Source organism: Vigna unguiculata, chromosome 6, assembly GCF_037176805.1.
Source record: "Vigna unguiculata cultivar grain cowpea cultivar isolate G323 ecotype 2 chromosome 6, ASM3717680v1, whole genome shotgun sequence".
In the NCBI taxonomy this organism is placed as follows: domain Eukaryota; kingdom Viridiplantae; phylum Streptophyta; class Magnoliopsida; order Fabales; family Fabaceae; genus Vigna; species Vigna unguiculata.
Window position 1 is genome coordinate 2,526,477 of NC_140797.1, and position 27,992 is coordinate 2,554,468.

Genomic DNA, 27,992 nt, shown 5'->3' on the forward strand with positions numbered 1-27,992 from the left:
CTCTTGAATAAACCTTTTTAGTCTAGGGACTGTTTGGTGACACCCTTTCGACTGCACTTTTTGTTATGTTGTAGTTTGAAAGTGATTCCTACTCGCGTTTGGTGACAAGAAGTACCCAGCGATCGCCCAAGAGATTAATTAATTTATTAACAATGATGGGTTTGTGAGCCAGAAGTGTGCAGCAGTGCGCTGAAAATGAAAATGGCTTCTGATTGCGGTGAAGCAGTGATGGATTCTGTTGGAACAACATCATCATCATTGTCAGCATCAATTATCAAGATCACCAAATTCGTTGAGTAGAACCAAATGGGAGGGAGTCATGACCAGAGCCAAAACTTCTCCACCAACCCTTCCGACTACAAGCTTCTAGAAGAAGTTGGTTATGGCGCCACCGCCACCGTCTACCGAGCCATCTATCTTCCCTTCAACCAGGTGGTTGCCGTCAAATGCATGGATCTCGATCGCTGTGACATCAATCTGGTTCCTATCTTCTTCCTCCTCACTGCTCTTTGATAACGCATTTGATCAATCAGTTAATTAATCGATGTTTGATATTGCAACAGGATGATTTGCGAAGGGAAGCGCAGATGATGAGCCTGGTCGATCATCCGAACGTACTGAAGGCATACTGCTCCTTCGCTGTGGAGCGGAGTTTGTGGGTTGTGATGCAGTTCATGGACGAGGGCTCCTGTTTGCATCTCATGAAGATTGCGTACACGGAGGGGTTCGAGGAGGAGGCAATCGGATCCATCCTCAAAGAAACTCTGAAGGCCCTGCAGTACCTCCACCACCACGGCCACATTCATCGGGACGTCAAAGCCGGCAACATTTTACTTGGCAGCAGCGGCGCCGTCAAGCTCGCCGACTTCGGTGTTGCCGCTTGTTTGTTCGACGCCGGCGACAGGCAGCGCTACAGAAACACTTTTGTGGGGACCCCTTGCTGGTATCTCATAACAGCATTTGTTTCTCATTCACTCTCTCTGTACAGCGTAACATTATATGTTCTTGTCATCTTTCTCCCGCAGGATGGCTCCTGAGGTTCTGCAACCTTCAAGTGGCTATAATTCTAAGTCAGTCATTCATCCAATTAATCTTCTTATTGGCTGTCTCTGCCGATTACCTTAACATTGTACATTCTGTCACTGCTAACTCAAAACATTTGATTTTGCCAACGTGTTTAATAAGGCCCTTTATAGAAAATTGTTTTATCCCCTTTTTCAGTATAAGACTCCTTTGTAATCGAATGATGAATTGATTTTTTTCCCCTAAAATACCCTAATCAAATATTTGAAACAAATTACTAAAAGTTTTTCTTACTTGATCTGGTTTGATAGAACATGGGCTCACGGCACCTAAGTTTCTCTCTCTCAACTACTTTAACTTTAAATATACGACGACAATTTTGGAACAACAATACAAACCTATTGTTTATAACTAATTTTCTTAAAGGGTGTTATTAAAGGCATGACTAGTGTACTGCAATGGTTTAATGTTTTTTGGTAAATAGTTTAATTAAGCATGATTTAGTATGACTTTGGGAGCGAGCTTCTCAAATTCTTGACTGTGAACTTTGAAGCTGGTTGACAAAAGCTGAAAAAAGCGTATTCTTATAGGCTTTTCCATGAAGTTTATTGAATAGGTTGAGGAGAAGAGCTTATAAAATGTTCATAAGCTATTTTCAAAAGCCTAAATTAGCTTTGTATGAGCTCTTTCAATAGCCCTCTTGATCATGCAGAATTGCTTATGAAAGGTTGTAGTTTCAATTGACTACAATTCTTTCTGGTTTGTTTGTTTCTTTGTTCAATGGACTCTTTTTGTTTATATTGGGATTGAATAATGGCCAAAGGTTATTGTTATTGCTAAAGTTCATAAATGTTGAACAGGGCTGATATTTGGTCTTTTGGGATTACGGCACTTGAGTTGGCTCATGGTCATGCCCCATTTTCAAAATACCCTCCAATGAAGGTATACATTCAGTGGTTTCGAAGAGACAGTGTCTAAAAGGATGTTGGCATTTGACTGTGTGATATAATTTGTAATATAAGATGACTTCGCTTTTTTTTTTTTTTTTTTTCATGTATAGGTTCTTCTAATGACCATACAGAATGCCCCTCCCGGACTTGATTATGACCGTGATAAGAAGTTCTCTAAGGTATTGCTGTTCTTTCTGGATGGATTTTTGTTACACGATTTGTCATTATATGATACATGTAGTTTTATTTAGTTCATTACTCATGGCACATAAAATTGAATTTTGGTTCTGATATGGTTCTTATTCATAATGTGTTTCTTGTTCAACCGTTGTCTAATTAAAGTATTTCCAGTTGTGATCAGTCTTTTAAGGAAATGGTTGCTATGTGCCTAGTGAAAGACCAAACAAAAAGGCCATCAGCAGAGAAGTTACTGAAACATTCCTTCTTCAAACATGTTAAGCCTCCCGAGCTCTCTGTAAAAAAACTGTTTGCTGACTTACCCCCTCTTTGGAATCGTGTAAAAGCACTCCAGGTTGGTTTTCATGAGGCCTTGGTGCAGGTTTTAAATTTTTTCTTCCAGCTACCTTTACTTGACTTCACGAATTCTTGCAGCTCAAAGATGCAGCTCAACTTGCAATGAAGAAAATGCCTTCTGCAGAAGAAGAGGCAATATCTCAGGTTAAAGCTGATGTTCAAATCTTTATTTCTCACATACTGTGATTAGTTTAGTGATTCTTCGGAGCATTATTTGAAGGAAGGACATAACCAAGTTAGCCACTTGATAAAAAATGAGAAACCTGACTGTTTCAAGTCATGGTTATGGTACATGTGAAAATGAGAGTGAGTTAGGGAGTGGAGAGAACATGATAAAAGAATAGTGTGGGGATAGGTCATGGAAGATGGAACCACTCTAATACTATGATGAAAATTTTGGAGCAGATAGAGGAAGGGAGACAAAAGAAAATGAAACACTATTTGGTATTAACTGAGTTGTATCACAATGTATGGAAGTATTTGGTATAGTCATAAAAGCAGAAAACTTAACATTATTTATACTAATCTAATTCTAACTATTTAAAGAATTAAATCATGATAAAGAAATATGAAAAGCCATCCCAAAAGATTATAAGAAATAGGGAGACTAATCCTAGAGGATCATATAACAACAATAACAAAGCCTTTTTCTACTTGATGAGGTTGATTACATGAATTACACAATGCCATTCATCACAACTAAAAAACAAAGCTTCAAAAATATTAATTAGCTTGAGATCTCTATTGACCACTTCAACATCTGTTTCGGTGCCGCCCTCCTCCTTATCACTGAAAAGCATGCTATCAAGCTATGGGCTAAGATTTTCTCGTATTCAAACAGTAACCATGATTTACACATTCCAAAGACTTACCCTTATTGAAGAGATGGAAGGGTTTTGGGGAACTTTGTCCCTAATCCCTATAAAAGTTTTTTATGTATGACTAACCAAACGACTGCTTTTGGCAACTGTACATTTAAAGCTTCACTTAACATCAAATGCAACATATATATGTTTCTTGTAGAAAACAAAAGATTATCACCTTTACGGGCTCCATAGATAACAGAATTATATATTTTGCTTTAGAGTCAATACCAACGAGGAGTTAGCACGTGGAACTTTCATATTGATGATTTGAAAGCTCAAGCTTCATTGGTATGTATTTTCATTTTAGATTTATTTGCTTGACTAGTTTGTCCCTTATTGGATCTGAACTAATGTCTTCAATTTTTCTAGGTGAGGGATGATGATGATATTGTTGAGATGAGGGAAGAAGATCAAAACAAAAACAATTTTTTCACTAATTACAAGGCTGTGAGAATACCTTGCCACTGAATTTTGATGTTGTTCAGTTGTTATACTGTAAAAAAAAAAATTATTTTCTTTTGTTGTTGTCATGACAGGGTGCAATTGATTCAGAGAAATCACCACTGAATAAAATCACATCACAGGTAGGGGCTATAGACATAAAACAGACACAGCAAAATGAATGCTTCAACAAAAACAAGAAGATTCCAGAAAGCAAAATCCAGGAACCTGCACTGCCCAAAAATATTATTTGTAAGAGAAATGGGTCAACATCAGAGGCAATGACATCTAATATACAGAAAGATATAATTATGAGCAAAATTAGAGGCCAAACAGTAAAAACCCGTCAAACTCAAAGTGGACCACTGTTGCCAGTCACAGTTCTCAATCATTTCAAATCAGAAAGGGAACAAACATCAGAAAGGTACCTTATTCTCTTTTTTGGGTTATATCTTGTTGTATTTTAGATTATGATTAGATTTTAACAAATTGTATGATGAAATGAAGTTAGTTACTCTTATAGTTTCCTAAATATTGACAGTTAGTTACAAGTCAGTGACAACAGAGGATCTGTAGCTAGTTAAAACAATTAGGTTCATAGCTACAGAGGTTGGAAGGACATGAGTTCAGCTTAAGTAGGAGGAAACGTAGAAACAAGAGTGAAATTTAGAGTTGTAGCATTGATAAATAAAATATTCAGTGGCTCTGTTGTAAGGGGAAACTTCTGGATGAGATTTCTCTTTTCTGAATAATATTATTCTACTTAGTATGGGACTCCTTACATTGTCCCCCCATTGTGACTGACTTCCACAACGACTTTCACTCAACTGGCCCTATAGTAGCCATTTTCTCTTTTATGGCTTCATTCACTTGCACCTTGATATTATAGGTATCCCTTTTCATAGACCTACTCTAAACAAAAAATCCAATTGTTGGGCCTTAAGCACAAAAGGATAGCCCAACCCAAAAAGATTTATCCATGAAAGGGGAGGGGAAGTGTTGTTAGAGATTTTCAAATATCAATCGTTAGAGTTTTACGTAAATCTTGTAATTAGAGATATTATGAGATGTAGTGAGTTGTATGTATTTATGTAAACAATGAAAATTACTATTCATTGTTTTCATAGTCATAAATAAGAGGCTCTGCACTAAATATTTGGTAAACAAAATTCACCTTGAGCCTTTAGTTCTCTTTTTTTAACATGGTTTTGGAGTCAAACAAGGTAGTTAATGTGTTAGTTAATCACCTTATGGTAGTTAACTAATAAAGGAAACTCGTGAGAGAACTTTCTGTGGATGGACTGATTTTGTTAAATGGTTTAGGAGGTAGTTAGTTGTTAGTCAAAGGTAGTTAAAACAATAATTACTTAAAACTTGCAAGAGATAATTACTCAAAACTTGCAAGAGAAGCTTTTCTCTTAGTAGATGGCATCAATCATGACATAGTTAGGAGTTAGTTAGTTAGTTGGTTGGTTACAAAAGCTTGTAAGAGAAGCTTCTTCTTGGCTTGTGAGGGAAGTTTCTCCAACCATAACTGATAAGCCTAGGTTGTCTTAACTAGGTATAATTTAGGAAAGCTTCTACAATAAGTTTCTTCTCTCTATAGTTACTTTGTATACAAGTCTTTTTAGACAGTTTTTAATGAAATTTAATTGTATCTATAGAATTGTATATGTTATGAATGTGTTGTGTGTCTAATGCAGACCACACAATATGTATTTATACTATTGAATAGAATCAATTACAATAAAGACCTAATAATTAGGAATCAATTATACTAATTTTCGATATTTTGTAACGGTTGATTTCCTAGAAATCTATAACAGCTGATTATATTCTAACAGTCTCCATGGATGATTCTTTTTCTCCATGAAGTTTCTGTTGGACTTGAAGTGTTGATGTTGTAAACATTGCTAGGACTAGTTTTTTTATTTAGTTGAGTAATTTAACCTAGTAACTTGTAAGACCATTTTGGGCAATGGCTATATAGCATGAAGCTAATCTCATGGACCTAGGTACAGGCTTCTTGCAACTGTGGACAATTGAGTTTGCTAACAAGAGTAATTGGGTGACCTTGTTGGATTGAGGTCATTTGAAAGGGCACGACCCAAATGAGTGAAAGTTAACTTCATAGCCCCATCATCCATGGAGTCGTTGCTGATTGTAAGGACATAGGGTCCATTGGAAAAAGGTAACCTTAAATTTAAAACGTAATTTGCAAGAAAAGGTGGTGGCACTCAAACATTGAGGCATTTCCCACCATAACTTTGAGGGCCAAAGTTGTTGTAGTAAGAACGCTTCCAGAAGGAGGAGGAGTTGAATAAAGTCTTAGACTTTATTTCGCTGTAAACAATCTAACAATTAAACAAAGCAACACAATAGTTTTATATTGGTTCAACCAAACACATGGACTAGTCCAATTTTTCCTTAAGACAACTTCTTATGACGTTCCACTTTTGATCAAAGAGTACGAAATGAGTATGCAACTACTCTTGGTTATATTGGGTACACAAACATCTCCTAGTTAACTTGTCTTAATCTTCTCTAAGATTAAAAACTCAAGAGATTGTAACAAGAAAACTCTTAGAGAGTGAGGAATACAAAGGTTTAGCTCTCGCAAAACTTAGTACACCTAAACGAAATTGTAAACTAGCTCTTTCCAACGATATAGTTTTTCTATGTATTATTCTCTTGAGACCATGGTTATAAAACTCCCGAGTTTACATGCCTGATAATACCTTGCGAGTTAACTCGCAAGCAACTTGGTTTTCAAGCAGAATCGGTGGACTCGGACGTGGAATCGCTGGAACTAGAAGATTGTTGATCCTTATACCATTTGAGAAATTTGTTGAATATAGCAAGTGTATCAGATGAAACAAAAGAAGGAGGATCCTCAACAAACGATGGTGGGGAAAGATCGGTCTGAATAGCTACAATAGATTGAGGAGGATGACCATATAATGCATAACACTTGTCAATCTTGTGACCTAGCTTGCCACAATGTTCATACTTAGGACGCCGTTTTCCCTGAGGGCAAGTCCGATTATCACGATGGGATGCCATAATAAATCAAATACAAAACAAAAATGCGAATCACAGCGGAAACAACGAACAAAACAGATCCCAATATTAGATGATTGCAAATTCCTTAAAATGGCATAAAGAACATGGTGCAGAACCTCCAGAAATGCCTCAAAGCATAAAACAATTGCAAAATTGCGAAAGAGGCTTGGGGCTTAGGAAAGAAGAACTACTGTACGAATCCCTTCTCAAACATAAAATTTGCGAAAGAGACTTAGGACTTAGGGCTAAAGGTTTAGGAAAGAGGAACTACTGTAGAGAAAATAGGGTTTGAGATTAATCTCCCTTGTGTATAAACCGCACATAGGGTAATCTATTTATAATAGAGAGAGGTACAACTAAAAAGAGTAACTAAAACATAAATAGAGTAAATAGAAGATATTGTTTGATATTGTGATTAACAATATCTAACAATATCTTAATAATATCAAACAATATCTAAAGAATATTTAACACTTCCCCTCAAGCTGGAGCATACAAATCGTATGTGCCAAGCTTGTTACAAATATAATCAATTATAGGCCCCATAAATTGTATCTGCTAACTGATCACTTGAGTTAACAAACTCAGTCTTGATGTCTCCAGACATGATCTTTTCCCGAATGAAATGACAATCAATCTCAATGTGTTTGGTTCTCTCATGAAAGACAGGATTAAAGCTAATATGAAGAGCAACCTGATTGTCACACACAAGTGTCATTTGGGTAACATCTCCAAATTGTAACTCTCTCATCAATTGCTTGAGCCAAACAAGTTCACAAACAGTTGAGACCATAACTCTATATTCTGCTTCTGCACTGGATCTTGCTACAACACTATGTTTCTTACTTTTCCACGAGATCAAGTTACCACCAATGGAGACACAATACCTAGATGTAGATCTTCTATCAGAAGGAGATCTTGCCCAATCAACATCTGAATAGCAAACAACTCTTGTATGGTTATTAGAACCATATAACAATCCTTTTCTAGGGGATTTTTTAATATACTTCAAGATGCGAATGATTGCATTCCAATGATCTTCACATGGGGAATTAAGAAATTGGCTTACCACACTGACTGCAAAGAAAATGTCAGGACGAGTAACGGTAAGATAATTCAATTTCTCAACCAATCTTCTATACTGCTCATGATCAGATATAGGCTCCCCCTGATTTGATAGAAGTTTAGTATTGGGATCCATGGGTGTATCAACAGACTTTGAACTCATCAACCCAGTTTCCTCCAGAATATCCATGGCATACTTTCTCTAAGATATAACAATACCATCATTGGACTGTGCCACCTCAATACCCAAGAAATATCAGAGTTTGCCAAGATCTTTGGTCTGAAAATGGTGACAGAGATGCTGTTTCAACTGAGAGATGCCATGGTTGTTACTCCCTGTAAGAACGATGTCATCAACATATACTATTAAGTAAACACATCCAGCACTTGAGTGTTGATAAAAAACAGAATGATCTGCTTCACACCGAGTCATACCAAATTGCTTAACAACATTGCTAAACTTTCCAAACCAGGCCCTAGGAGATTGTTTTAGGCCATATAGGGATTATCATCCCAGAAGACTCCCCCTAACCCCTCATTTCATTCAATCACGAGGTTATATACCAACTACATAAGCCCAAATCATTGGTTGTCCGCACTTTTACAAACCAAAAGAACTCTAATAACAATGAGACACACATACTGGAAATTACTAATTCATCATAGGCTATTGCTTCCTACACCCTATCAAAAGAAATACCCTCGCTCGCTGCACTATGTCGCTGCCACTAGCACTACAGTCATTGCTGCATGTGTCTTCTCCGCTGCACCTCCAACGACAGCTTCGTTATCCACTACACTCTTTGACAGAATAGAGAGAGAGAGTAAATTCTTGGATTTGGTGGAAAGCTTGTTCTGTAAAGCTTATTCTAGAATGTATTTGATATGTTCCTGTTCTTGCAGAGACAATATTAGCTCATTATGGGATTCAAACTTTATCTTACCACAATCTTTGAGCTTCTCGGATGGACACTCCTTCGGTCCTATTCGTCATGTCTTCGTTACTTGACACTTGGTAGAACATGGGGAAGTTACTTATAGAAAGGACTCGAATGATAAAGTCAGAAAAGCTTTCAAAGTAAAATCCTAGATTATGCACTAATGAAATATTGTACCTTTAATTGTTGGGGTCCACTCTTATTTATAGAAGACTAATCCTATTTTGCTTGGTTTAGATTATGGGCTGGGCCTTGATTATCTTTTTAGTGGTCCAGTACTTTATTGAGCTTATATGGGCTCAGTTGGACCCAGGTTTCAGGTTGAATACTTTTTCGTAATGGTTTAACTGATTCATTCTAAGTTAGAGTATGCAGCATTACTGGTTGTGATAGGTGTTCGAGGAGGCAGTGTAGTTAATCAACTTGGCCGTCATGTGGGTTCAACTATGGATCGTGTGGTATTCCTTTAAGCCTAGTGGCTATTTATAAGTTAGTGGCCTTTGGGGTTGGCGACCTTCCAAGATGGTGGTAAATTCTGAATACTATGACATAGCGGCCAGTTCAATGGTACAGTTCCAAAAAGCTTCTATCTGAAATCTTGTTATCGAAATCTTGTTCCATAACACATTTAATGTGTTATGGGAAGTTTGTTCCAAAATTTTTGTTTCAGATAGCTCATTCCAAAAAACATCTCATGTTGTGGAAAGCTTGTTCAAGAAAGTGTGTTTTTTAATGCATCTCATATGTTAGAAATTGTTTTGGAAATCTTGTTCTAGAAGTTCATGAAAGTTTGTTCTGGAATTCCAGAGCAGGTGACCTTGAAGTCACTATTACGAAGGATAAAAGGGTAATTTTAAAAATTATGAGGGTGTAGTTAAAAATTATTGGGGTGCAAGAAGCAAAAATCTTGGGTTAAAGAAGAGACATTTAATTTTAAACGTTTCTGGGTATGGAGCAGTAGCTGTTGTAAAAGGGGAAACTTTACGATGGAAGAGTGTTGTCCTATTGTTTGTTCTTTTCATCTAATTCAACAAAATCTGTTTTCTGTTTCCCATTCCTAGCTCTTGGTTCTTAATAAAAGTCAACAATAAAGAATATGTAGGCAAGAAAGTTTTTACCATTAGATTTGTCCAATATGATTATACAATCTTGTTACTTGTGTGTAATTTTAAGTTTGTATTAATGGATCCATCGTCTCACAGGTGGCTCTTTCCATTTCTTATGGATAGTCCACTGCTATTGCTCTGTCTCCATAACATCGTTGTTTGCTTTTTTAAGACATTTAATGCTTTGTTACTCTTTAGGCTTGAGAATGGAAATCAGTTACCGGGTGAGAAAAATAATCGTGAAGTGCGACGACCTCCAAATTTTAGTGGACCGTTGATGCTTTCTGCACGAGCCTCAGCAAATAGTTTATCAGCTCCAATAAAGTCTTCGGGAGGTACTTAAACTATACGTATGCACCAGCAAGCTATGTGCAGAATTTCAACTAGCTTGTGAACCAAACCATCTTAATTCTGAGTTTAATTTGGTTACCATCACTCCTGGTAGGGTTCAGGGATTCCTTGGATGACAAGTCTAGGGCTAATCTAGTACAAATTAAAGGGAGGTTTTCTGTGACATCAGAAAATTTAGATCTTGTAAAGGTGTGCTCTATTTTTACAACTGAATTGTCTATAATCATTTACCTTTAACTGACATCACATTGCAAAATAGGATATTCCTGGAAGTTCAGTTTCACTTAGATCTTCACAGGTTGGTTATTGTTCTAATTAATTACTATTTATGTATTTGTATCATATAGATGCCCTGAACTGATGTTTATGTTCCCATAACATTTGATATAGGGCTCATCACTGCGGAAATCTGCCAGTGTTAGTGATGGGATGTTGGATTCCGAACAAATGGTTTGTGCATAAGCCATATTCATATCTATACCAGCATGTTACTTATTTGGTTTATGCTCTCAACAATTTATAAAGTTAAATGGATAGAGCTCATTTTCAAATTTGGAAAACCTTTTCTTCTTGAGTTGTTTGCAGAGCATATATGATGTATAATTTATTATTTTTTTGATATATAAGGCTCATTAATCTTCTATTGAATCTGTTTCTCTTCAGCCAATTAGTCAGGCCTCCCAAGATTCTGCCACCAATAACATCTCTGCATCACTTCTTATGACTCACCTTCAAAATCTTCTCCAGCAAACATTAATGCAACAGGTGAGGAAAATTTCGGAAAGTTAATCACGAAACTCACTTTGCCCATATATGATCTCATTGAAAGTTCTATTTTATACCAGGATCTTATAGTGAATCTGTTGAGTAGCTTGCAATCTGCTGAAGGTATTGAAGGTGAGAGTGAAGGATTTTCCTTTGATTATACTTGAAGCAATTGTTGACGATTTTGAATGATATAATGATCCAATCAATATTGTCAGTTTCACAGAATGGAAAGTTGCCACTAATACCTTGCAGTTCACAAATAAATAGGGGTGTGAGTAATTTTTGCTCAATTTATCCTTTAAACTAGTGTGCTTAATTAATTTTCAACTTGTGTATGGTTCGATTTTCTTGGAAAAATTGTTCACTCTTTCTCTCATTACATAAACCTCTACTAAATCCTATAATGTAACAGTTATTCATCAGCTTGATGTTCTCCTTAGACGTTTGTCATTGACAGGTCGACACAGCAGCTGCAGGGAGGGAACGTTATCTGCTGCTCAAAATAATGGAGCTTCAGACTCGGTTAGTTATATCAATCTAAATATTGTTTCTCACTATTCACTTTAACTTTTACTTCAAATAGCTTATCTAACTCTTTCCCCCATATTACAGTATGGTCACTTTGACTGATGAATTGACTGCTGAGAAGTTAAAATACATGCAGGTAATTTTCTGTAGAAACTGTTAGGTTGCATTCTTTGTTTCATTCTTAAGAAAAAAAATATCATTAATGTATTTTAATTAATATTTTTGAGATTAAAGAAAATAAGATTTGAGATTAATCTCCCTTGTGTATAAATCACACATAGGGTAATCTATTTATAGTAGAGAGACGTACAACTAAAAAAAGTAACTGAAAATAAATAGAGTAAATAGAATATATTGTTTGATATTGTGATTAACAATATCTAACAATATCTTAATAATATCAAACAATATCTAAACAATATCTAACACTCCCCCCAAGCCGGAGCATACAAATCGTATGTGTCAAGCTTGTTACAAATATAATCAATTATAGGCCCCGTAAATTGTATCTGCTAACTGATCATTTGAGTTAACAAACTTAGTTTTGATGTCTCCAGACATGATCTTTTCCCGAATGAAATGACAATCAATCTCAATGTGTTTGGTCCTCTCATGAAAGACTGGATTATAGCAAATATGAAGAGCAACCTGATTGTCACACACAAGTGTCACTTAAGTAACATCTCCAAATTGTAACTCTCTAAGCAATTGCTTGAGCCAAACAAGTTCACAGGTAGCTAAGGCCATAACTCTATATTCTGCTTCTACACTGGATCTTGCTACAACACTTTGTTTCTTACTTTTTCACGAGATCAAGTTACCACCAATGGAGACACAATACCCAAATGTAGATTTTCTATCAGAAGGAGATCCTGCTCAATTAGCATCTAAATAGCAAACAACTCTTGTATGGTTATTAGAACCATATAACAATCCTTTTCCGGGAGATCTTTTAATATACTTCAAGATACGAATGACTCCATTCCAATGATCTTCACATGGGGAATTAAGAAATTGGCTTACCACACTGACTGCAAAGGAAATGTCAGGACGAGTAACGATAAGATAATTCAATTACCTGTTAGGTTTCTTAGAGCTAGAAACCCAAGCTACTCGGGCAGAACTCACTCACACCAACACAGAAAGAAACAGAAATAGACTTTTATTATTCTCTCAAAGAATGCGTCCAGGGAAAGACAACAATTCCCCCCTCACAGGATCTGTTATGACTCCTGTTTACACTTACAAAAACAAAACGAATACCCCCTTTTACAACACTACCCCCCTTCTTATTTATACTTTTCCTAAAACAAACTTTCATTCCCAAACAACCTACTAACAGACTAACTAACTAACTAACTCAGTTCTTATTTCTTCTCACATACACCTTTAATATTCTATCATTACTCCCCTCTGGCTGAGCAACCTTGTCCTCAAGGTTGAAGTCAGGGAACTGCTGTTGGATAGTTGTGACGTCTTCCCAAGTAGCTGTTTCTACCCCTTTATCCTTCCACTGAATTAAGACTTGCGGTCTTGCATCTTCCTTCCCTGGTATAGGTCCCCATCTGTTATCCAATATCTTCTCTGGGAACCAATTAGAGGTCCTGCCTTGCAAACCTTCTGGCAGGTCTTTCTCAACTTGATGAGTGCCTACTGCTTTTTTTAATTGTGAAACATGAAATACTGGGTGGATCCTGGCAGTTTCTGGAAGTTGTAATCCAAAGGCTACTGGACCTACCTGTTTCAGCACTAGAAAAGGACCATAATATCTAGCAGATAGCTTTGGGTGCAGTCTGGTGGGCATTGAGACCTGTCTATGGGGGCGAATTTTCAGAAAAACCCAGTCCCCTACTTGGATGGAGGATTGTTTCCTGTGTTTATTCGCATATTTCGTCATATGCTCTTGGGCTCTTGCGAGGTGGAACTTGAGTTGGCTCAAAGCTTCATCTCTGGTCATGAGATCTTGTGCTACTGCTTCCACAATGGTTTCTCCTGGAATAAATCTGCTGATGGAAGGAGGTGGTCTGCCATAAACTATTTCAAAAGGGGATTTTTGGGCTGCCCCGTGAAAACTGGTGTTATACCAGTATTCTGCCCATGAGAGAAAGTGAGACCAAGATTTGGGTTGTTCTGAGCTAAAGCATCTCAAGTATGTTTCTAAGGTTCTATTTAAGACTTCAGTTTGGCCATCTGACTCAGGATGGTACGCAGTGCTCATGTTTAACTGTGTTCCCTGCATTCTGAATAACTCCTTCCAGAAGAGACTTAAAAATGTAGGGTCTCTGTCACTAACAATAGATGCAGGAATCCCATGTAGTCTCACTATTTCTTTGGCAAACACCTCTGCTATGCTCTTGGCTGAATAAGGATGTTTAATTGGTATGAAATGCCCATATTTACTTAGTCTATCCACCACCACCAAGACTGAATCATACCCATTGGATTTTGGTAGCCTGACAATGAAGTCCAAACTAATGTCCTCCCATACTGCATTGGGTATGGGTAAAGGTTGTAGCAACCCTTGTGGTGAAGATGCTAGGTACTTGTGTTGTTGACACACCAAACAAGCAGCCACAAAATCTGTTACCATCTTCTTCATTCCAATCCAGTATAGTGATTGGCTTATCCTCCTGTAAGTTCTGAACACCCCTGAGTGACCTCCTGTAGATGTGGTATGGTATTCAGCCAGCAGTCTTGGAATCCAAGCAGAGTTGGCTGATAGCACGAGCCTGCCTTTATGATGAAGTCTTCCATGTTCTAAAGTATACTGCCCCTGCTTCCCAGGATTCTCTTTCAGCCCTTTTATGATCTTCTGTAATTCTGCATCTTCTTCCACTTCTGCCAATATCTTCTGGAAGTCCTGCCAGAATGGTATGGACATTATAGTCAATTCTTTGTCATCCTCCTCATTCTCCCCCCTTCGAGAAAGGGCATCAGCTACTTTGTTGGATGCTCCAATTTTATAAACAATATTAAATTCATATCCCATCAATTTGGCCAACCAATTCTGCTGGTTTTGTGTGGTGATACGCTGCTCTAACAAATACCTTAGACTCCTCTGATCTGTATATACTGTAAATTTTTGCCCCAATAAATAAGGTCTCCAATGCTGTATGGCTAAAACTAAAGCCATCAACTCCTTTTCATAAATGGACTTAGTTAAGGAAGTGTCCGATAGGCCTTTGCTGAAGAAAGCAATAGGACGTTTGTCCTGTGTTAGCACAGCACCCAGCCCACTGCCTGATGCATCACACTCAATGGAAAAAGGTTGGCTGAAGTCTGGTAGTTTTAGAACAGGGGCTGTTGTTATAGCTTTCTTTAGAGCCTCCATAGCCTTAGTGCTTTCTTCATTCCAGCAGAAACATCCCTTCTTTAATAGACGTGTTAATGGTTTTGCTACTTTTCCATAGTCTCGGATGAATCTTCTATAATACCCAGTCAACCCAAGAAAACCCCTCAAGGCTTTAAGATTTTTTGGCAAAGGCCACTGATGAATTGCTGCCAGCTTGTCTTGATCCATCTCTACCCCTTTTTTAGATATTACGTGGCCCAAATATTTCACCTCTTGTCTCCCAAACTCACACTTCTTTTTATTTGCAAAGAACTGTTGCTGCTGCAGTGTATGCAACACCTGTTTTAAGTGACCCATGTGATCCTCCCATGATTGGCTGTAGATTAAGATGTCGTCAAAGAACACCAATACGAACTTCCTTAAGTATGGCTGCAAAACTGTGTTCATGGCACATTGGAAGGTTGCTGGCGCGTTGGTTAGCCCAAAGGGCATGACCAAGAACTCATAGTGGCCCTGATGTGTGCGGAAAGCTGTTTTCTGTATATCCCCTTCATACATCCTGATTTGGTGATAACCTGCCTTCAAATCAACTTTGGAAAAATAGGTAGCACCATGTAGTTCATCCAATAACTCTTCTATCACGGGTATTGGAAATTTATCAGCCACAGTGACCTTATTCAAGGCCCTATAGTCTATGCAAAACCTCCAACTCCCATCTTTTTTCTTTACTAGGATGACTGGACTGGAATATGGGCTATTGCTGGGCCTGATGATTCCAGATTTCAGCATTTCCTCCACCTGTTTTTCTATCTCAGATTTCAGCAGATGAGGGTACCTATATGGTCTCACATTGACAGGGTTTTCACCTACTTTGATAGGTATTTTATGATCAATCCCCCTCCTTGGTGGCAGCTCCAGTTTTTCTTGGAAAATGATCTTATGTTCCTGCAAAACCTCCTCCAATTCCTCCTGCTGCTTGGCTGACAATCCTTTCCCCCCTTCTTCCTCTTCGTGACTGGTTAATCCCAACTCCCACACTAAGGAGATTGCTTCAATTTCAGTTTCCTTCAACAGGGCTTGTGGTGTCACAATTCTTTTTGTCAGAGTGGGATCCCCTTGAATGTTCACCACTTTTCCAGCCACATTAAAACTCATGGTTAAGGTGTTCCAATTTACCTTAACTTCTCCTAAAGATGCTAGCCATTCCACTCCTAAAATCACATCAACTCCTCCTAATTCAAACAGGAAAAATGTCTCTTTAACAACATGATTCTCCAAATTAACTTCTACATCTTTGCAACACCCTTGTGTTTGCTTCTTGTGTCCATCCCCTAATCTGACACAGTAAGGAGGGGTATCTTCCACCATTAATCCCAATTCTGTCACCAATTGTGCTGAAACAAAATTATGACTCGCCCCACTATCAATTAAAATTAATACCTTTCGCCCATTGATATCTCCCTGCAATTTCATGGTATTATTTTGCGTTAAGCCTCCTGCTGAGAACAGAGATAGCTCCATTCTTTTGTTTTCCAACACTCCAATTCTCTCCTCTCCTCCATCCTCCTCTCTGCCCTCACTATTCTCCTCATCTTCTGCTAGAATTACCACTCTCAAGCTTTTTTCTGGGCAGCGGTGGCCTGGCCCAAAAGCTCCTCCACAATGAAAACATCTTCCTTCTTCCCTTCTCTTTAGGTACTCTGGGTAAGGCAAGTTTCTGACTGCCCTGTTTTTACTCCCTCCTGTTGTTGGATTTCCACTTGTCCTAGAGCCCATAGATGAGGTTCCCCCTCCTTCTTTCCTTGCTGTACTCATATTGCTGGGAGAAGACTGAGAGTTTCCAGCCCCTTTAAAAGTCTCAGTTCTTGATACCACACCCATTCCTCTCTGAAATCTGGTGTCTGCTGCTGATGTTGTCCGATAGGTGTTTGTTCTTCCTGCCCATGATTCATTAAGAGACTCCTCCACATCCCTAGAGATCTCCATTGCCCTCATTAAATCCCTTGGATCATGTGGCTTTACTTGGCTTCTGATCCGGCTTTGTAATCCTGCAAAAAAATACCCCAGTAGTTGTTCTTCTGATAAATCTGGAATTTGAGCCACCAATCTTTCAAATTCTTGTACGTATTCTTCTACTCCCTCATTCTGCCTTATGGATGCTAATTTCTCAAAGACTGTACTCCTATCCTTGCCTCCAAATCTTTTATTCAAAGCTTCGACAAAACTCTCCCAAGATGGGTTCTTGGATTTCTTTTTCCAGAAGCTAAACCAATGACTAGCGTTTCCTTCCATACTTATGAATGCTAATCGTAATTTCTCTTTTGGAGAAATATTTTGAATCTCAAAGAACTTTTCTGCTCTAGCAATCCAGCCCATAGGATCACTGCCTTCAAAAGTTGGTAACTCTACCCTTTTCATCCACTGCTTCTGGACCTCTTCTTCACTGTCAGAATCAGACTCCTCCTTTCTGATCATCTTTACAACTCCTTTCTTGTTGTTAACAGAATTCTCCCCATTTTCAGAACTCTTCTCAGACCCTTCTTCTGATTTCTTGCTATTCTTAATCATATTTCTGATTTCGTGAAGATTTTCTTGAATTTCCAAGATAATCTTCCCATTCTCGCTGGTCCACCTTTCCAACGCAGCAACTCTTCCCTCCATGATAACAGGCCCTTGGATCCGGCAGGTCGGACCAATTGTTAGGTTTCTTAGAGCTAGAAACCCAAGCTACTCGGGCAGAACTCACTCACACCAACACAGAAAGAAACAGAAATAGACTTTTATTATTCTCTCAAAGAATGCGTCCAGGGAAAGACAACAATTCCCCCCTCACAGGATCTGTTATGACTCCTGTTTACACTTACAAAAACAAAACGAATACCCCCTTTTACAACACTACCCCCCTTCTTATTTATACTTTTCCTAAAACAAACTTTCATTCCCAAACAACCTACTAACAGACTAACTAACTAACTAACTCAGTTCTTATTTCTTCTCACATACACCTTTAATATTCTATCATTACCCAACCAATCTTCTATACTGCTCAGGATCAGATATAGGCTCCCCCTAATTTGGTAGAAGTTTAGTATTGGGATCCATGGGTGTATCAACAGACTTTGAACTCACCAACCTAGTTTCCTCCAATATCCATGGCATACTTCTTCTGATATATAACAATACCATCATTGGACTGTGCCACCTCAATACCCAAGAAATATCTGAGTTTGCCAAGATCTTTGGTCTGATAATGGTGACAGAGATGTTGTTTCAACTAAGAGATGCCATGGTTGTTACTCCTTGTAAGAATGATGTCATCAACATATACTATCAAGTAAACACATCCAGCACTCGAGTGTTGATAAAACACAAAATGATCTGCTTCACACCAAGTCATACCAAATTGCTGAACAACATTGCTAAACTTTCCAAACCAGGCCCTAGGAGATTATTTTAGGCCGTATAGGGATTTGCAAAGACGACATACCATCTTAGAAGACTCCCCCTGAGCAACAAACCCAGGAGGTTGCTCCATATAGATTTCTTCTTGCAAATCATCATTGAGGAAAACATTTTTAACATCCGGTTGATAAAGAGGCCATTGTTGTAGAGTAGCCATGGCGATAAATAAATGAACAGAAGCCATTTTGGCACGGGAGAAAAGATATCTCCATAATCCAACCCAAAAATTTAAGTATAACCTTTGGCCACCAGACGAGCTTTGAGGCGATCAATAGTACCATCAGGTCCAACTTTGATAGCAAACACCCACCTACAACCAACAACAGATTTCTCATACAGTAACGGGACTAGTTCCCAAGTTGCGCTATTATGAAGAGCACTTAGTTCATCTATTATGGCCTGACGCCAACTAGGATGGGCTAAAGCTTCACGGACAGTTTTTGGAATGGTCACGAAAGAAAGACATGTTTAAAAAGGTAATGACAATTGATGATAACTCAAAGGAATATAATGGGAAGAGGAATTACCGTAGAACACATACCTTTTTGGAGGGCAATGGGAAGGTCAGACTTAGGTGTCAAAGCCGGAGGAGACAGAGTTGTTGGCACTTGAGTGGAGTCACATGGTGGTGGAGGAGAAGCTGACTGTGGAACAGGAATCGATGGTGGAGGAGACACAGTAAGAGGGTCACAAGCAAAAGGAACATTAAAGGTTCTAGGAGTGTTGATAGGATTGAATGGAGACAGATGTGAAGATTGACTTTTAAAATAAATGGAGAACTCATCAAAGGTGACATCTGCATACACAAAATAACGATTAAGAAAAGGAGAAAACATTTCTATCTTTTTTGTGCTCTTGTAAACCCTAAGAAAACACACTTATGTGGTCTAAGAGAAAGCTTGTCAAGATTAGGACTGAAATTATGAACAAAACATGTAGACCCGAAAACTCTTAGAGGTAAGGGATGAAGAGGTTCATGAGGGAATAAAATGGAATGAGATATGTTATTCTTTAAAACTGAAGAAGGCATGCGATTAATGAGATAACAGGCAGTAAGAATAGCATCACCCCAAAAATGTTCAGGAACCTCTCCATGAATTAAAAGAGTGCGAGTTGTTTCAATATGTCTATTTTTACGTTCAGCTACACCATTTTGTTGAGAGGTATAAGCACAAGAAGTTTGATGCAGAATACCGTGAGAAACCATAAATTGTTTAAAAGAATGAGAAAGATATTCACAACCATTATCACTGCGCAAAACTCTAGTAGAAACATCAAACTCAATTTTAATTTCATTAAAAAAAATTGAAAGGTATGAAATAATTCCTAACGATTTTTCACTAAAAATAACCAAGTACATCTGGAATAATCATCGATGAAAGTAACAAAGTATTGAAAACCTAAAGTAGACTTAACAAAGCTAAGACCCCAAATGTCAGAGTGAACCAAGGCAAAAGGGGACGAAACATCACGTATGACACTACAAGGAAAGGAATTACGACTATGCTTGCCTAATTGACATGACTCACACACCAAACGAGACAACTAGGACAAGGCAGGGACAAGCTGCTGTAACTTGGCAAGGCTTAGATGACCTAACTGAGCATGAAGAAGTGGGACGAAGACGATAAAGACCATGAGACTCAGGGATATACGTGAAAGAAAATACCATCATTGGACTGTGCCAATCACCTGTTTTGAACTCCGGTCCTGTAAACACACAAAATTATTGGTAAAAGAAAAACACAATCAAGAGAACAAGTTAGACGACTGATGGACAACAAGTTAAAAGGAGACTCAGGGACATAAAGAACATTATCAATGGTTAAAGAAGAGAAGAGTTTAACAGTGCCAATACCGTGGAGAAAGAGAAGAGAGAGGAAAAAAAAACCCTAAAATACCAAAGAGTTATGATGGAATCAACAAGACCAGATCCAGAAAGAGTAGGACGAGACATTCCAGCGCAGGTGATCGCTGTCGGAGACGTTAGTGACGTGTCGCCACGCACGACAGCGAAACAGAAAGAGGCGCGGCTTCGAACAACGCATGAAGGAGCGTCGCTGCTTCGATGGCGACGATTCTGGCAGCGTTGAGGTCGCCTGGCCGGGGCAATTAGAACCGTGTGGTCGCCAGTCAGAACTGACACTCCGGTGCCGGCGGCGATGATAGCGATGACGGTGGAGGTAGCAGTGATAGCGGCGATGGCGGAGGTAGCGGTTGCAGCGACAAGGGCGACGGAAAAAATAATGCCAAAAAATACCTTAAGCTCTTGTTACCATGTTGAGAATAAAGAAAATAAGGTTTAGAATTAATCTCCCTTGTGTATAAACCAAACATAGGGTAATCTGTTTATAGTAGAGAGAGGTACGATGAAAAAGGAGTAACTGAAAATAAATAGAGTAAATAGAAGATATTGTTTGATATTGTGATTAACAATATATAACAATATCTTAATAATATCTAAACAATATCTAACAAATATCATGTTAGGTATTAGTGAAAAACTTTAACATCCTGACTAAGTTGCATCTTAAAGTTTCATCAATTACTTGTCATCACATAAAAACACTATAAAACAAGAAAAAAAAAATACAAAGAGTGTGACAATGAAAACACTATAAACTAACAAAACCTAAACATCTGAAGGCTTAAACATTTTCTAAAGAAACCAAAATTAAAAGTAGAAGGTAAAGAATCAAACCAATCTTAACAAGAGCAATGTTAACAAAACTTAGTACATTTATTACCCTCACGAAAGATATGATAAACTTCAAAATCCATTTGTTGCAGGACCTAAAATAAAAGAAATTGTGGTACTAAATTGTAATTACAAAGAATTACAAAAAGAAAAAGAAAAAGAAAACAATAGTTTGTTAGACGGTTATAGATGGGAGTGAGGGGACTATATAGCTGGTGTAAAAGCAGAGGATGGGTAATCAATTTGTGTGGAGAAAGCCATTCTGCAACGTTTCAATATATATTTTGTTCGATATCCATTCTTTCATTGGATTCCCTACGTTGGTATTCAGTCTTCGAGAGTCTTCCTGTCCTAGTTTGTTGTTACATTGGTATCAGATGTACCCTTCTAACCACGTTTCCGCCATGGCTGATAACACTCGCAATCAAGCTCTCCTTCGCGAAATGGAGGAACGTCTCAATTTGAAAATGGAAGAACACTTCATGTCCATCGGTGCTTCTCTCAAAGCAACAGCTCCAAGAATTATTTCAGCAATATGAAAACAAAAGAGGTTCAAATTCTGGTAACAATACGCAACCCTATGCTTGTAATACGCGAATGGCTCGTTTGGATTTTCCTCGATTTAATGGTGATGGTGTCAAGAATTGGATCATTTAGTGTGAGACATTTTTTTCCATTGATCAAACCCCTAACGATTACAAGGTTAGGCTTGCGGTGGTGCATTTTGAGGGAAAGGCACTTTAGTGGCATAATGTCTATGTCAAAACTATTGGGTTGAACAACTTACCTTTGTGGGACGAATACACTTGTATTCTGTTGGGCCGTTTTGGGGAAATTTGTGATGATCCCATGGCTAAGTTGATGCAACTTTGGCAGAAAGGCTCTATCACAAAATATCATGAAGAATTTGATGCAATTGTATCTAGAGTAGACTTATCTTCTTCACATCAGCTTAGTTGTTTTCTTGGTGGTATGAAACAGGATATGCAAATGATGGTGAGGATGTTTCAACCAACCACTATCATTAAGGTATTTTCGTTAGCCAAAATGTATGAGTCTGCCAGCACTCAATCTTCTCCCCATAAATCATTTTCCAAACCACTCAAATTCAATCCAACAATAAAAACCCCACTATTATCCACCCCATCCGACCAGGTTGACAAAGCCAAACCTTCTGCACAAGTCAAAAAAACTTTAACCCCGACCTATATGAGTGAGCGGAGGAGCAAGGGTTTGTGTTATTTTTGTGATGAACCTTTCACTCCAGCACATAGTTTGACACATAAGAAATTGCAAATTCATGTAATGGAGTTGGAGGAAGAAGTGGATTCTGAAGCAAAGAAAAGTGCTGGACAGCACAGCGGCACGAATGAGATAGTGGATCCTTTGATTTCTGTGAATGCTTTGACTGGTCTCACGAATTTCAGAACAATGCGTGTAACTGGCTGATTCAAGAAGCACCCTCTCCACATATTGATTGATAGTAGCAGCACTCAACTTCCAGATGTGTCTTTATCTAGGAAGTTAGGATGCAAAATTGAGACGATGAATCCTTTGAATGTGACTGTAGTGGATGGAACTAAAGTTCAAACTTCTTATATTGTTAGGACCTTTAAGTGGTATTTACAGAATACTCCTTTCCAGATCTGATGTTGTTACCACTTGGTTGTTGTGACATGGTGCTTGGTATTGAATGGTTGGTGACTCTCGGTGATATCACATGGAATTTTGACAAACTGACAATGGAGTTTTCTGTGAATGGTAAGAGACAGGTGCTTCGAGGGGCTTCCTGCAGTGGCCTTAAGACCATTAAAAAACAATAGTTCCACAAAACATTATTGTCAGGGGTTCATTTCTCAATGTTGCAATTATGTCCTACCGAGAATGTTGTGCTGCTTCACTCATTGTCTCCTCATACAGAACAAACCCAGCTTCATAGTAGCATTGAAGAGTTATTGGCGTCCTTTCCTGATCCTTTTCCAAGAACCTGCAGGATTACCTCCACGAAGAGAAAGCCATGATCATAAGATTCCTTTACTGCAAGGAGCTAACCCAGTCAACAAAAGACCTTACAGATATGCCAAACAACAGAAAGACATTATAGATGGGTTAATCTTGGAATTCCTCAAATTTGGTATCATTCAAAACAGCAACAGTCCATACTCAAGCTCAGTGGTGTTTGTTGGCAAAAAAGATGGCAGTTGGAGGCTTTGCGTTGATTACCAAGACTTGAACAAAACTATTGTTAAGAATCGATTCCCTATTCCATAGGTATAAGATTTGTTAGATGAATTATGTGGTTCCACTATCTTCTCTAAAATCGATTTGAGATCTGGATATAACCAGGTAAGAATGGCAGAGGAGGATATCTACAAAACTACTTTCAAAACACATGCTGGACATTATGAGTATCTAGTCATGCCATTTGGCTTTACTAATGCCCCATCAACATTCCAAGCATTAATGAACACTGTGTTTCACGATTTTTTGCAAAAATTTCTTTTGGTATATTTTTATGATATCCTAATCTATAGTAAGAGCTTCGAAGATCACTTGACTCATCTGCACAACGTATTACTAGTTATGAGGGCTAATGCTCTATATGCTAAGAAGTCTAAATGTTACTTTGGGGTTAGTAGAGTGGAATACTTGGGACACTTTATCACTAATGAAGGCATTTCCACATATCCTGCAAAAGTTGCAGTAGTGAGGCAATGGCCATTACCTCAATCCTTATGGCAGTTAAGGGGTTTTCTTGGCTTAGCAGGGTACTACCGAAGATTTGTGTGCAGATATGGCACCATAGCTAAACCTCTCACGGATATGTTGAAGAAAGACAATTTCTATTGGTCTCAGGAAGCCAAGCTTGCTTTCCAACTCCTCAAGGATAAATTGAGTCAAGCACTAGTTTTGGCTTTACCAGACTTCTCTAAAGTTTTTGTGGTAGAGGTTGATGCTTCCAGCTTGGGAGCGGGAGCAGTGCTAATGTAGGATCATCATCATCCAATAGCCTCTATCAGCAGAAGTTTAAGTCAGCAACAAGCTCTGTCTGCCTATGAAAAAGAATTACTTGCAGTGGTGTTTGGGGTCCAGAAATGGCGACATTACTTGCTACCCAAAAAGTTTGTAATTAAGATTGATCATTGAAGTCTTAAGTACATATTGGAACACACTTCAACAGCTTTCCAACAAAAATGGTTGGTGAAGTTAATGGAATTTGACTTTACAATTGAGTATAAACAAGGTACAGAGAATGTTGTTGCTGATGCACTTTCTAGGGTGCAATGTGATGCTCTTGTGGTTCACCAACCTGCTTCAGATCTCCTAGACAGGATGAAGGCTCGTGGCTAGTTGATGTAGACTTATAGAAGATCATTAGCGAATTACTACAAGACCCTCTATCTCATAGGCACTATACTTGGGTGAGAGGGGAACTTAGAAGGAAAGGGAGGTTGGTGATTGGCAAGGATCAGGAGTTGAGAAAATTGATCTTCACCTGGCTGCACTTTACTGCTTGTGTAGGTCATTTAGGGAGAAACGCTACTCTCCAACAAGTAAAGGCTGTAGTATATTGGAAGGGAATGACCAAGAATGTCAAAAGATTTGTTCATCAGTGCATTACATGTCAGAAAAATGCAAATATGATAATGCTGCTTCTCTTGGTTTACTCCAATCGCTACCTGTTCCAGACCTAGTTTGGCAACACATTACCATGGACTTCATAGAAGGTCTTCCTAGTTCTTATGGTAAATGAGTTATATTTGTGGTAGTGGATCAATTGAGCAAAGCTGCTCATTTTATGGCATTGCAACATCCCTACACTGCTACAGATGTGGTTCAATGTTTCATGGATAACATCTTCAAATTACATGGGTTTCCAGCCTCCATCACATTGGATAGAGATCCCAATTTTTAGCAGATTTTGGAAAGAATTCATGGAGTACCAAGGGGTTCAGGTACAACTTTGTACCTCAAGCGGATGGTCAGACGGAAGTGGTGAATAGATGCATTGAAACATATTTGAGATGTATGTGTTCAGATGATCCGAAGCAGTGGTCCAAATGGTTGCCCTTGGCGGAGTGGTGGTACAATACTACCTATCATAGTATTATCAAAGCCACATGAAACGGGCTCAAGAGCGTATGAAACAGTTAGCTGATAAACACAGATCAGAGAGGTCATTTGACATTGGTGATTTGGTTTTTGTCAAACTACATCCCCTATAGGCAAGTCTCAGTGGCTTTTCGCAACAATGCCAAACTAGCTCCTAAGTATTATGGCCCTATTCCGTGGTGGAGAAGATTGGAGCAGTAACCTATAAGGTTAAGCTCTCTGCTAATTCCCTCATTCACTCAAGAAATTGGTGGGGGCAGCCACCACTTCTGACCATTGTCCCATCACTGATGAAGAAGCAGCAATTAAAGAGCCTGAAGCCATATTGGACAGAATGACGGTGAAAAAGGGAAATCAAGCGGTAACAAAGGTGCTGGTCAAGTGGAAGCACCAACTGCCAGAGGATGCCACCTGGGAATTCTTTTTTGATCTTAAAAAAGAGTTTCCAGCTTTTAATCCTTGAGGACAAGGGTTGGCTTGAGTGGGTGGGATGATGCAGGACTTAATTGTAACTACAAAGAATTAAAAAGAAAAAAAAAACAATAGTTTGTTAGACGGTTATAGATGGGAGTGAGGGGATTATATAGCTGGTGTAAAAACAGAGGATGTGTAATCAATTTGTGTAGAGAAAACCATTCTGCAATGTTTCAATATATTTTGTTCGGTATCCATTCTTTCATTGGATTCTCTACGTTGGTATTCATTCTTCGAGAGTCTTCCTCTCCTGGTTTGCTGTTACACCATATCCTTGGGGATGTTAAAAGCCTTCTACCAACATGCTTTCTACCTTCACGGAACAATACCAAATTTTTGGAAAGCATTTCAATCTAAAGAGGAAAAAAACTTATGCAGTTTGTAGTTTTTACTATGTTTGAATTACATACATTTTATTTCAACAAACTTTTCTATAGGTACTTGTAGGCGAAAAAAAAACATCTTCAGGCATTAAAATTAGTTTATGAATGAACTAACTTGTGGAGAAATTTATTTCATTATCTTCTCCTAAAAATGTTTGTGTGGGAGAAGTTTGTCTACGAAAACAAATAATCATTAGCCTACATAGCCTTTGCTTGGAATATGTCTTGAAGCTTTAAAATTAAAATCAAACTAACCATTTTGTAATGGAACAGTTGCAACAACAGCTAACGACTCTCCAAACTAAGGAACAAAATAGGGAGAAGGGAGAGTACGTTGCGTGAAAGCTGATTAATTCCACTGCGTTTTGGATATTGAAACTAGAGTTGTGTATCTTCCCGATCCAATTTGACTTGCCAAGCAAAATGTTTGTATGAAGTTACAGAGTTACAGATGTAATACAAGATTATTTATTTCATTCAATATTCCTATGCATTCAAGCTTTCTCTGTTGTATCTTCTGCAACCTTGCTTAGTTTGCCGATCCATTACGGATTTTTGTAAAGAAATATATACGGGATCTAATATATCTTATATTTTAGCTTGTATATTATTAATGTGTTGTACCAATCGAAAAGCGCATCTTTGATTAAGTAGAGATTAAAACGAAAGGACTGATCAAATGTGAAGAAAAAAAAATCCATGGTTAATAGTTAATTCTAAACATTTATTATATCGTGAAACAAGTATTTAGCCTGTGCATGTCGCAATCTAAATGTTCATGTTATTTTATATATCTAATTTAAGTTGTAATGAATAAATAATATTTTTATACATTGATATTATATTATATATTTTGATTAAAATATTAATTAATTAATTAAACAGGTTGGCAATCTCATTATTAATTGGAGATATTATTTTTTTGGTTTAAATACCTTTTTGGTCCTCATTTTCGTAGTGTTTGTTGCGGATGGTCTTCATTTTGACAGAATGTTTAGAATGGTCATCATTTTTACCGAATGTTTAAAATGGTCCTCATTTTCGCAATTCGTGTTTTATTTGGTCATTTTTTGTAATGTCGTTTAAATCATTAATGAAGCATTGTACATGTGCCACAGTTTGTATTAGGGTATGTTACGTGTATTGTACATGTGTGGTAATTAGATATTTGGGGATAAATAAGTGAGTTAGGGTTTTGGTAAGGAATGTTTGGGCAGTGGGTGAGTTTTGACAATCTTGTTCCTCCATTACCAATTGGTGTTGTTGCAATCTTCTTCTTCCTGCAATCCCATTATATAGGTATGTTACGGTCCCAATCTTCTTCCTTTACCTCTGGTTGTAATCGTTGGAGGCAACCGTGTTGTATCACTTCGTGCATTGTTGGTGGTTCAACGAGAAATGGATTAACCCTGATTTGTAGTTGCGGAGAGATGACAACTTTGAGGATGGTAAGAACTCCAAAGAATATTAGTAGAAAATTTTGGGTACAATCTGTTTTTAATTTTGTGTTAATAATAAATTGGTTTTAATTTTTGGTTTATTGATTTACAGAGTGGTGGTTCCAATAATGTGGACTACAACTTTTTCAAATGGTGGTGTTGATGAAAAGGATGTCATCATCATGACACAAATGAGGCAGATTAATGATTTGGAGAAGTCATTGAAGGTGGCTGAGAAGATGCTGCAATTAGTAATAGGGTTCACTTGTGTTGTTATTGTATTATTCGTACTGTTATTGTGTGTAATCTTTTAAAGTCCAATCTGTTTTGTACTATTGTTAAATGAAAAAATGAATTAGTTTGATTATGTTGATATTAGTCCCAACATGTTCAAAATGACATTTTAATCTGAGCATTGAAGTAAGTGATATTGATCTAAGCTTGGAAAAAACTAAATTGATCTAAGTCTGGAAGAAGTTAAATTCATAACATTAATTC

At 37.9% G+C, this 27,992-nt stretch overlaps 1 protein-coding gene across 9 annotated transcripts; it reads left to right on the forward strand.

The window, feature by feature from the left end:
• On the forward strand, positions 1–27,764 carry LOC114187757 (serine/threonine-protein kinase BLUS1-like). 9 transcript variants are annotated; one of them, XM_085674754.1, is made up of 21 exons: positions 1–480; positions 564–943; positions 1,026–1,070; positions 1,884–1,965; positions 2,084–2,152; positions 2,335–2,505; positions 2,586–2,651; positions 3,593–3,661; positions 3,743–3,820; positions 3,910–4,238; positions 10,185–10,321; positions 10,432–10,526; positions 10,597–10,635; positions 10,728–10,787; positions 11,001–11,102; positions 11,183–11,234; positions 11,321–11,376; positions 11,563–11,627; positions 11,718–11,769; positions 27,355–27,503; positions 27,607–27,763. In XM_085674754.1, exons 1-20 carry the CDS (start codon positions 307–309, stop codon positions 27,460–27,462), a joined length of 2,229 nt encoding a protein of 742 aa, XP_085530880.1. In that variant the 5' UTR covers positions 1–306; the 3' UTR covers positions 27,463–27,503; positions 27,607–27,763. The 9 variants fall into 9 exon arrangements, 7 of the variants coding, with proteins under 7 accessions (XP_085530880.1, XP_085530881.1, XP_085530883.1 ...); XM_085674755.1 differs by lacking the exon at positions 1,026–1,070 and having other exon boundaries at positions 27,607–27,764; XM_085674757.1 differs by lacking the exon at positions 27,607–27,763 and having other exon boundaries at positions 11,321–11,374; positions 11,518–11,627; positions 27,355–27,429.
• The last annotated feature ends 228 nt before the right edge of the window (positions 27,765–27,992 follow it).